The sequence below is a fragment of the Maniola hyperantus genome, chromosome 10 (assembly GCF_902806685.2).
Source record: "Maniola hyperantus chromosome 10, iAphHyp1.2, whole genome shotgun sequence".
Lineage (NCBI taxonomy): Eukaryota > Metazoa > Arthropoda > Insecta > Lepidoptera > Nymphalidae > Maniola > Maniola hyperantus.
Window position 1 is genome coordinate 13,167,926 of NC_048545.1, and position 12,230 is coordinate 13,180,155.

Genomic DNA, 12,230 nt, shown 5'->3' on the forward strand with positions numbered 1-12,230 from the left:
GGTGCCTTGTAATCGTTTCACTAAAAAAAACCGGCCAAGTGCGAGTCAGACTCGCGAAATGAGGGTTCCGTACTACAGTCGTATTTTTTCGACATTTTGCACGATAATTCAAAAACTATGATGCATAAAAATAAATAAAAATCTGTTTTAGAATGTACAGGTCAAGACCTTTCATATGATACCCCACTTGGTATAGTCACTCACTTCGAAAGTTGAAAATACTAATTATTAGTTCATGACCACAATTTTATTTTTGTGTGATCTAACCCTAAATTCACGGTTCTAAATTCACGGTTTTCAGATTTTTCCCCAAATGTCAGCTATAAAATCTACCTACCTGCAAATTTCATGATTCTAGGTCAACGGGAAGTACCCTGTAGGTTTCTTGACAGACAGACAGACAAAGTGATCTTATAAGGTTTCCGTTTTTCCTTTTGAGGTACGGAACCCTAAAAAGTGCATAATACACGCCCCGCCATATCTAATTACGATAAATTCATTTCAATAACAATAAAATTACAAATATTTATGAGAGCCTCCATAACTGAATATAGAAAAACCCGTATTTACAGCTATCAATCTAATAGCATGATAAAAATGAAATTAATTCGCTACGCACTAAATGATTCACGGTTGCTATCAATAGCGATTATCTCGTAGCAAAAAAAAATGTAAATTCATTGTATTGTTCAGATAACAATATGGTTCTTCTTTATTTTTTTACGTAAAATGGAAAACAAGTGGTTTAATTGCTATTTGCACACTTTTCTTGGAAACCTGGAATTTATCGAAATAACATTTGCAGATATAATTAATTACTATCTGATGCCCGCGACTTCTTCCGCGTGGATTTACGGTTTTCAAAATCCCACGGAAACTCTTTGATTTTCCGGGATAAAAAGTAGCCTATGTGTTAATCCAGGGTATACTCTATCTCCATTCCAAATTTCAGCCAAATCTCCGACCTCCGATTAGAAGGCAGACGTCCTAACCAATAGGCTATCACAGCTTGGCTTGAAATTCAGCAGGGAGGACATTATTATTATTATAAGATTTCTAAGTTGATACAGAAGCAAAGAAGTGTGCGCGTGCTTATACTCATTAGATTTTATAGTAGTACCTAGCCGACATTGTAATTATTATCTTTAAGATATTATGACAATAAATAGAAAACCGCATAATAATAAAAGCTGTGATAGCCTAGTGGTTAGGACGTCCGCCTTTTAATCGGAGGTCGGGGGTTCGATTCCGGGCACGCACCTCTAACTTTTCGGAGTTATGTGCGTTTTAAGTAATTAAATATCATCTGTCCCGGCTGTACTCACGTGTGTAGTCGACGTTAGCCCGACTAGTTTCGAACCCATACGGGGTCCTTTTTCAAGGGAGTCCGTTCGCGCACGCGCCGCGGTTTTGACCCGCGGGTAGGACCCCGTATGGGTTCGAAACTAGTCGGGCTAACGTCGACTACACACGTGGGTACAGCCGGGACAGATATTATTTAGAATGGAAATCACTCACGGTAGTTTAAATGCTAAAATTAAATATCACTTGCTTTAACGGTGAAGGAAAACATCGTGAGGAAACCTGCATGCCTGAGAGTTCTCCATAATGTTCTCAAAGGTGTGTGAAGTCTACCAATCCGCACATGGCCAGCGTGGTAGACTATGGCCAAACCCTTCTTACTCTGAGACGAGACCCGTGCTCTGTAGTGAGCCGGCGATGGGTTGATCATGATGATGATAATACAGGTAGGAACAATGCGTTAACTATTTTATGGGGCCGTTAATATTTTATGTAAGTACAAAGCGGCATTGATAGTTCTACAATGTAACATCATTATCTTCTTTGATGGTAAATCTGCAGTTTGTACTAGATTCTGTAGAATTTAAATAATGACAAAGTGTATTATACTGTGTGACTACAGCGCTTGCCACTGCGCCAGGGAGGTCGTCGTTTGCGTACATTTGTGCACTGATAATATCACCCGCGTGGCGACTAGTCTCTTCTCTATTGAGGCAGTGCAGTGGCGTGCATGTTAGGCATAAAAGCACTGTTTATCCTAGTTTTTTTTTAACTAAGTTAATTGCTGACTAATATTCCCCTTTCCTCTCCAATTAAGCGTAAAGCTTGAGCTAGGAGTAGGTACGACAATAGTGCAACGGGTGGGATTTGAACCAGCGACTTTTCGATTTTCAATCCGTTCCTTTCACCGTTGTGGTATCGAGGCTCTTTGATTTGCAATCAATACTTATTTTTCATGGCCTGCAAGTATGGATTAATATAAAATAATGTGACATATTACATACGTGGGTATGGATTGGATTTGTTCACGAACTTTGCTGATTGAAAAAGTTTAATTAATGAAAAACCTGAGCAGAGAAATTCCAAGTAGCGAATAAATATACCTACGTAGGTTGCTCTATCTTATAAATTCATCCATACTAATATTATAAATGCGAAAGTGTGTCTGTATGTCTGTCTGCTAGCTTTTCACGGCCCAACAGTTCAACCGATTTTGATGAAATTTGGTACAGAGTTAGCTTACATCCCGAGGAAGGACTTTACTTCTTATCCGGAAAATTTATGAGATCCCACGGGATTTAAAAAAAACCTAAATCCACGCGAACTAACGTAAGCGATAATAAAAAAATGTACAATAGTACCCAATTTGAATAATTGCTATGAGTTTGAGTTTTTAAATATCACATCTCGGCCACTCGTCCAGATACAGCCCCTAGATTTGCGGAGAGATCCTCAGCTACCAGTGTGTGTTCTATGGTAGAATTAAAAAATATGTCTGAATCCAATCCACGTCCATTTCATTACGTGACGTATCGATTAACACTTGACCAATATCCTTATTTGCAGACGTGCGTCGAATAGTGGACAACCCGACGCTGTACGACAAGTACGAGGAGTTCTCCGTGAGGCGCGCGCTCGCCGCCGACCCCGACACGAGGTGGTGTCCCGCGCCAGACTGCAGGTACCTATACTAGCGTCCTTATTTGCTGACGTGCGTCGAATAGTGGACAACCCGACGCTGTACGACAAGTACGAGGAGTTCTCCGTGAGGCGCGCGCTCGCCGCCGACCCTGACACGAGGTGGTGTCCCGCGCCAGACTGCAGGTACCTATACTAGCGTCCTTATTTGCTGACGTGCGTCGAATAGTGGACAACCCGACGCTGTACGACAAGTACGAGGAGTTCTCCGTGAGGCGCGCGCTCGCCGCCGACCCCGACACGAGGTGGTGTCCCGCGCCAGACTGCAGGTACCTATACTAGCGTCCTTATTTGCTGACGTGCGTCGAATAGTGGACAACCCGACGCTGTACGACAAGTACGAGGAGTTCTCCGTGCGGTGCGTGCTCGCCGCCGACCCCGACACGAGGTGGTGTGTATAAAAAAAAAAAAAAAAAATTAGAGGTAGGCTTATTTATTTATTTATTAATTTGGAAGCTAGACGGCACTGACGAACAAAAATGGACTGCCAAAAAACATAACTTTTTTAAATTTATAGACTAGTGCTTGGCTGCAATCAGACCTCGTGGCAAGTGATGATGCAGATTAAGATAGAGCGCGCTTGCCTAGAAGATGCCTATTCACTCTTGACTTGACAATTCTGTTATCGAGGGTTCAATCTCTAACCTCTAGGTAAATGTATTTGGAAGCAAGATAGAGCCGTTAATCTCTATATCGGCGACACGTCCTGACCTATGTAATGTAATTAATATAATTTAGCCGTGTCCACGAGCTAATAGACACTTGCCCATTAATTCGTTTAATTAAACCCACCGATATTAACACCAGCGGGCTCGGGAAATTGAGTATTCGACCGGCGTGCTCTCTCGTAGCAGGTAATATAGTCATTAGTTTAAATTCTAATTTAGCGTGTTTGTGAACTTAGATGATATGACTATGAGATTCGAAGTAACCGTCATACAAAATTTACGTAGGTTTGTGCAGTTTGATTCAAAAACCCGTATTAAATGAGCTGCGAATCGTATTTTTATTATTTGTATTTTTAGAATATGAATCAAATTTGAATGAGTGCATAAGCGCCCTTGGATTCTATTATTTAAATTAATCTCTAAAAATTTATATTTGCATCCAATTACTTATTGCACAACTAGCGGTCAGGCCACTGCACTGGTTGAATGAGCACTACACTTGGTTAAGATTGGAAATCTTCCAGGTATGCCAGACTTCCAGATTTTGTCCCTCCAAAATCGTCGATAAAAGCAATGTAATCATACTCTTTATTTTTAGTTTGTACTAATCTGTTTGACGCAAGTCTCTCCATTTACAAATAACTTGGTCTTGAGCTACCTATTCGAGACATTTCAACCAGCATAGCGTATTGCCTAGATATTATGAGATAAACGACCAGCTCTACCGGTTTTATTTCACTGACTAGCAGAACAATGGCCGAATGCCCCTGGATAAAATACGTTTTACGTTTCTTTGAACATATAGGGATGCACCAGATGTTTTCTATACCTTATCTTTGGCCTAAAAAACCAACTCTTTCCAAACCAGCTTGACATAAGAAAATGATCGTGGATTTAAGTTTACCCATATTTGTTTCAGTTTCGCGGTAGTGGCGACGGGTTGCGCGTCGTGTCCGAAGTTGACTTGCCTGGCGCCCGGCTGCGGCGCTTCCTTCTGCTACCACTGTAAGGCAGCATGGCATCCCACGCAGACCTGCGACGCGGCCAGACGTAGCCGGCAGCCGCCGCCCAGAGCGCCGGCGCCCTCACACAGCGAGATGGAGCATGGTGAGACTTCGCTGACTTAGTAACCGAAAAAGAAACTAGGAAAACCATAAACCCAAAGAGTTTTTTTGCCTTGGTTTTTCGTCTGTTAGTTCTTCTAACTTAAAACGTGTAATATGTATCTCTCCCGTAACACGAACGAGAGTTTACTATGTCACGGCGTAACAAGCATTTTAATAAAATGTGTTCAATGAAAATTACCAACTTTATTTGAATGAGAAAGCATTTGTGTATTGTGAGATTTGTGACATGCTGAATCATTCTATTTTTTTTCGAGATAACGGTCGGTTTCCCGTATTGCAGGCGAAGTGAAGCCGTGCCCGCGCTGCTCGGTGCTCATCGTGAAGGTGGAGGACGGCTCGTGCAACCACATGGTGTGCTGCGTGTGCGGCGCCGAGTTCTGCTGGCTCTGCATGAAGGAGGTCTCCGATCTGCACTACCTCAGGTAAAACTACCTCGTCATCCTGCAAAGTTTGATTTTTAGCCACACAATATGATAGTTTAGTAATTGGTTGTTGTAGTTTCGTTTTGGGTTTAGTTCCGTTGTACACTTGAATTAAAGTTAGTCCTTTCCACTTGCAGTCCGAGCGGCTGCACGTTCTGGGGCAAGAAGCCGTGGTCGCGGAAGAAGAAGCTGCTGTGGCAGCTGGGCACGCTGGCGGGCGCGCCGCTCGGTATCGCCGTGGTGGCGGGCGTGGCGCTGCCCGCTCTGCTGGTGGGGCTGCCGCTGTGGGCCGGCCGCCGCGCGCACCGCCGCCTGCGCCGCGCGCGCCCCGCCCGCCGCCGCGCGGCCGTGGCCGCTGCCGTCGCTGCTGCGGTGAGTTGAGGCGGCGGGCCAAAGCTGCGAGCGAGCAGGAGACACACCCTGATTCATGACTCATTACCAGTTCCCACCGACTTATACATCATTAGGACGTCGCGTATAATAAAAAAATTCACATTTCCCATTATTTGTTACAGTTAATAGTATCCCCCCTGGTGGCGGGGCTGGCGGTAGGCATCGGGGTGCCGATCCTGCTGTTCTACGTGTATGGCGTGGTGCCGGTGTCGCTGTGCCGCGCGGGAGGCTGCGCCGCCGCGCCCTCGCCCTTCGACGACGAGCGCGACCAGCCCATGGACAACGCGCTCGACCTGGACGCGGCCTCGCGCCGACTGGAGCCCAGCATCGGTGAGCACTACTTATATAACTGCTGCTCTACGTGCGGCGTGGTGCTGGTGTCGCTGAGCCGCGCGCGAGTCGGGACGACTGGAGCCCCAGCATCGGTGCACCGCGTTTATATACCCCTGCGACTATCGCCTGGATGACGTCACAGGTGCTCCCATCGTGTTCTCAATGGACACAACTTCCAAATTTTGGGAACTCCATAGATACCGAAGTAAGTTTAAACTTGAGTTTGCAAGTGATATACATGACTCGAGTGCTCCATTAAGTTTTTTGAAACCTAAGGTAAGTTCCATAAAGCTCTACTGCTCCCCTCAATGATGCTGGATTTTGGAGTCTTCACCCACTAATTCTGCACGTCATTAATGGGTAAGCTTTACTAAGTTTTCATATTATGTTCATATATTACTGATATTGCATTTTATCCTTCTTTTAACTAGTGATCGTCAATTCGACGTGAACTGTGAGGTCCGGCCTGATCGCGCTCAACTCTTTGAATCTCTTACCTTTACTGGTAAGTTCCACTTATATCATTCATTTGAAATAGTTTTATCAAGGATGGATAATTATCAATCCCCGTTTTGATACCAATTTACGATCGTTTGAGTTATTTTCTTAAGCTCTACTTAAAAGTCAGAAAGAACATCTACCACACATACATTTTACTTCTTTTTATATCTTTGATTTGTGCTTTGGCCATCTATATACATATATCTAATAACTAGCCAGCAGGACTCATTGCAGCCAAGCGCTACATGCACAAAAACAACTTATCTCCTCAACAGATAAATTGTCCTTGTGCATGAGCTTTCAATATACAAAATAAATGAATCGGTAAAATTACTTAATTTTTGTCGGACACTTCCCGCTAACCTCGGCGTTGTCCGCAGGCGACGCCTCGCTGTCGGCCGGCTCGCAGCAAGCGGAGGTGCGCGCGCCGTCGCTGGCCGGGCTGGCGGGGTCGCTGGGCGGGCACGAGGCCGCCTCGCACGGCGCCGCCTCGCCCGCCGCGCACCGCCTCGAGGTCACGGCCGACGTGGCCGCCTCCGACACCGCCAGCGCCGCCAGCTGGCCCGACGACCTGCCCTCCACCTCGGCCGCCACATCCAGATCCGCCGCCAGGCTGCGGAGTCTGTTCCTCTACGGCTCCGCTCACCCGCCCCCTGACCCGGAGGCGGGGGACGGCCAGCTCCCTCCCGTAGTGACGCCGTGTTCGCGAGTCGAAGTGTCCACCGCGTGCGAGACGCGACTCGCCCGTTCCCCGTCGCCGGACGCGTCGTAACGAATCGCGTTGTAACTGAAACGAACAGTGATTTAATATGAGATAAGTGTATAGAGGATAGTGTGAAAATCTCAGTGGAGTTGTGAATTTGACTGTAAAGTGACAGCTAAGTGAATAGTGATGTACAATAGATACCCGATTTTCTGAACTTCTATTTTGTGGTTTTTTGATTTTGCGTTGCCGGCCACAAGTAAAAGAAAATACCGCCAAATTGGCTGCATCACTATTTGAATTGCTTAAAAAATGCCCAACAAAAGCATATAAGAAAAATACTTGTAACCAAACACACAATGCGACCGTAAAGTTGACAGTTCAAAATAGCATTGATAAAATCATTCGTCTCACTCGCACACTACACACAGTTATATTGTGAAAGTGAGATAGATAGATGTTTAACAATGCTCTTGTTGACACGTTATTTATCGACACGCGTTATATTGTTTCCAACCTATGTGTAACAACAGCAATATGTATGTATTGTAATCGGAAATCTTTATAGCCCCGCTGAACATGGAAGCATTTCAAATTTCAATACACAAAACTAGATAAAGGTTGAAAAGTTTACAAGATACATACAACCCGTCGGAAATATCTGAGAACCTGGCTTAGTGACGTCATGTAACGTGCTTGCATTGGCAACAGTACTAGTACTGGATAGGCGAAAATGGGTGAGCTGCGGGGAAGCGCATTCCAGTGAGGTGCTCAGATATTCCGACGGGTCATAGTCACATACAGTGTTGAAAAAAGTGTCACTTTGACTTTATTTTATTTACAGCAGAACTAAAAGAAAATAAAGTATGTAAGTGCATAAAAATACATTGAAAAACTTGCCTTATTGAGATAATATTAAAGTATAATGCCTTAAAGACAAATGTGCTCCCAATCATGGATGGGGAAATTTCCAGACACTTTTTGACATCCGTAAGTACATTGATCAAAGCGCAGAACACAAATTTCAAGTATAACCACCTTCTCTGTATGCTCGCTTATACAGTGCGACAAGGCTACCTTGGCGGGTGGCGAAAATCGGAACTAACGTTGCCGTCACGTGTTCCCTTTGTTTTTGTTTGATTATTCTAAGCCTTTGTTCTCCAACAGCGCCCCCCTGTCAATGTCATTCAAATGCCAAGAGAGCCTTGTCGCACTGTAGACTGAATTCGCCGCGTGGTTCAGAGCGGCCATAAAGATTGCCGATTACTACACATGTCATAGACAACCAACAACCTCTATGTCTATGCTCTATGTACCACACACTAGATGGATCATTTTGAACACAAATGTTTGCCCGCTACTACTCACTTTTGCTTATAACTTGGTGCCAGTCATACTAATTATGACAGCTTTATCAAAATTTATCAAACGTCTCTCTTTCAATGGTAAATAAATCGTAAATTCTTATCTTTCTTTTCACTTTCTGTCTGTCTGTCTCTCTCTCATAAGAAATTATTACGCGAGGCCATTGAAAGGGTGCAGTGCCGTAGATACATTTCTGGGGTCACGTGATCAAGTGAGCCTTGCCTGGTACATAGTACATAGACCTCAGACTAAGAATCAAGGAAACTTGTCAGACGCGTATACCCGAAAGCGACAAAACAACAAAAGAAATCATAGTTACGTATGAAAGGTTATGTTTCATAATTTGCGTTCGCTATAACTTTTACAGCCGATCACACAGCATTGCACCATAAATGGCTTCTATACTACATTCAAAACAGAAAACTAAATAAAAACTCGTAATATTCGCAATAAATTACTATCACAGAGGTTTGTTGGGCACAGATGACAACTGTGCCCAACAAAAAAAGCTAAACTATGACAAAGACAAAAAAACTGTGTTTTGTCTTTATCACTCTTCAGAGCTTTTCTATTCACCTAGCTTGCTCTAACAAGGTTTTATTATTTTGATGCCAAGTCTCCTTGATTCCTAGACTGAGACATAGAAGTTGTGGTAGCCAACAGCTTTGTTCTGCTCCGATCCTTTGAGTTTCTTGTAAAGTACGCGACCGCGACGCGCGACACTGTCGCGGGATTTTTGAATGCAGTGTCGCGCGTCGCTGTCGCTCACCTCAAATGCTCTTCATACATTTCTATACAGGGCACTACGCGTTGCGGTCGCGTACTAGTCTACTTTAAGGTTAATTAGTATTATTTCGCGACAACCCTATGACAACTTAACTAATTTAATTAATTGTAAGGATCGCCAAAATAAACGATGCCTAGATGATATTGACGGCCCTCGATAGATGCTTCGCGCTTTCAGTGCAGGGCCCTCGTTTTCTATGACACTTGTTATCTTAACTACTGTAGCCGGCAGGAAATATTGTACATCGACTATTAGAAAGAGGTTTCGGCTTCGTAGAGCGTAGACAACGCTTTACGAAACCGCTATCTCTTTCTAAAGGTCGATGTACAATGTTTTCTGCCGGGTACTGTACGTACTTGATGATTGGTTCTTAAATCTTAATAACAATAATATAGTTCGCGACAATACGGTGTTTGATAACTAGTCAATTCAGTAACTTTGTATCAAACGTCAAAACGCGCACTTAGTATGCGATATTCTATGAAATACTGGAATGTGACGTCACATCATAATGACGTACTTTTTAGTTAACACTTAAAACTAATAAAGGACGTGGATTTTACGTATTTTGGAAGACCCTCTATTTAATAATCTCTGAGAAATAAATTATTTTTGATGTAGTCAAATACCCAATGTTACTTGTAACAAAACATTGAGGCTTCACCTACACTGGCAGGCGTCAAACATAGGTAGCCTAGTTAGGCTATAAAACGACTAGGAATCTGTGTTTACACATCATCCCTAGCCCCTAGCCTAATATTAGACATGTCGATTCAAGAATCTGAATGAATACCTGTAGAAGTAGCCCTATTGTGACTATTACTGTTAGAGCGAGATAGCTAAATTCATTTAAGCTCTTGTTAGAACGTGACGAATGATCATTTATTGTCCTTATCACCATGGCCACTTTTTTTGTTTGTCAGCATGTATTTTGTATGTAAGATCTTGACAAACAACGTGAAGTGATTTGTTGATTTGTTTTGAAAATTGAATACAATTTTTTCTTTTTTGAAGTTATTGTGCAATGATGGGTTCCAGTATACTTGGCTACAATAGCCTAAACGAACGTCAAATAGAAAGAATTACACTTCACAAGTAAGTATCTCTGCTTAAGCGAGAGGGACTATAGGGGCCACGCTTGTTGCATATCTGTAGGAATATGTCTGTGATTCAAGATCAAACCGAGAGTGTGCTCACTTTATGGTATATACCACATTATGGCGAAATAAATGATTTTAAATTACGCTAATAGATGGCATAACAGTCGCTTGAGTACTGAATAAAGATACATAATTATCTCAAACGGAACTTGGTAGACTCCCATCTGCGGTGTTCCCACTAGATTACAACATGGGGTTATTTAAGGGGCGGACCAACAAATTCCTGAAAGGCCGGCAACGCATCGGCGGTTCCTCTGGTGCTGCAAATGTTCATGGGCGGCGGCTATCACTTAACATCAGGTGACCCTCATGCTCGTTATCTCTATTAATAAAAAATAAGTGAACCGTGGTCTAGAGCTCAAAGGCGCTCCGGGCGCGATACACACGTAGAAGCTGGTTCGAAACCTGTCCGTTCTGCAATTTTTGATATTTATTTAAAACTAGCTGAGGAACTCTTTGATTTTCCGGAATAAAAAGTAGCCTATGTCCTTCCCCGGGATGTAAGCTACCTCTGTACCAAATTTCATCAAAATCGGTTAAATCTTGGGGCCGTGAAAAGCTAGCAGACAGACAGACACACTTTCGCATTTATAATATTAGTATGGATTTATCTAGCCTTGAAGTGTAGCCTGAAAACACTATCATAAAACTTATAAAATAAATGATTATGATCACACGCGAGATCCATACAATTGGCGTCACCAGGCCTGACCTTGAACCTGCACAGTAGGTGATTTAGCGATCCTCATTATGTATTCATTCAAAAACTGTAATAACATTATAATTTATAAGTATTGACTTTATTACTTCGTAAGGACAGGGCCATTGAACAAGCAAAATGGCACCGACTCATTGGTCCTAAAATGTTTGTTTAGCACCAATGCAACCTCAGTGACGTCTGGATTTCTAACGGGTCATTCATTAGTGTCTAAGAGATGGCGCTGATTTATTTCGTTCCAAAACCGTGAAAAATTTTGTTCGCTTGGGCATATCTTGTCATTTATATCGATGGTTATAAGTATAAAAAATAGAAGTATTGATTTGTTAACAAAATAATGCGCAGTCCAGAGCTGTATGTCGACAATGTCATAGAGAAAAAGAACCCAGTGTTGTTCTATCCGATATTTGTGATACTTTGAATAATAATTACTATTAATGGTCTAAATTATTTAATTTTTCACGTTTGTAGGCGAAATGTAAATAGTCATAAGCGATAACTACATAATATTATGTTATGTAAATCATGATCATAGAAATTGTAAACTATTATTAAAATGTGATTATAATATCTACTCTTTTGTTTATCTTTTCTTTCACCTTATTTATACCTATTGAATTACTGTGACCAACTTTTTTGAAAGCTCCTTTTTTCCACGCACATGCAAACAGTGGAACCAACTACCTTCGGCGGTGTTCCCATTAGATTACAACACATGGGTTTATTCAAGGGGCGGACCAACAAATTACTGAAAGGCCGGCAACGCATCGGTGGTTCCTCTGGTACTGCAAATGTTCATGTCCGGCGGTAATCACTTAACGTTAGGTGACCCGCCTGTTCATTTGCTCGTCATTTTTATTTTGAAAAAAAAAAGCTTGTCAGCATTAAAATTTTCGTCAAAATCAGTTCAGTAGATAGCATTGATGCAGGTACACATTGGGGCCGATTCTCTAGTACACAATCTCTAAACTAAACTAAATTAACAGGTCTAAATCTAGTGCCATCCTTTTCTGCAAGCAACATTATGAAAGAGATAGCAATAGATTTAGGCGT

General features: G+C 42.6%; 1 protein-coding gene across 1 annotated transcript in view; it reads left to right on the forward strand.

Moving 5' to 3' along the window:
- The window catches only part of LOC117985849 (E3 ubiquitin-protein ligase RNF19B-like), an 82,031-nt gene extending 70,280 nt beyond the window's left edge, over positions 1–11,751 (forward strand). Inside the window, exons 4-9 of the mRNA XM_034972638.2 lie at positions 2,869–2,983; positions 4,588–4,775; positions 5,076–5,217; positions 5,355–5,589; positions 5,733–5,940; positions 6,825–11,751. Of these exons, the coding sequence (XP_034828529.1) occupies positions 2,869–2,983; positions 4,588–4,775; positions 5,076–5,217; positions 5,355–5,589; positions 5,733–5,940; positions 6,825–7,216 (1,280 nt within the window). The 3' untranslated portion in view covers positions 7,217–11,751. The remainder of the gene's footprint in view (positions 1–2,868; positions 2,984–4,587; positions 4,776–5,075; positions 5,218–5,354; positions 5,590–5,732; positions 5,941–6,824) is intronic.
- The last annotated feature ends 479 nt before the right edge of the window (positions 11,752–12,230 follow it).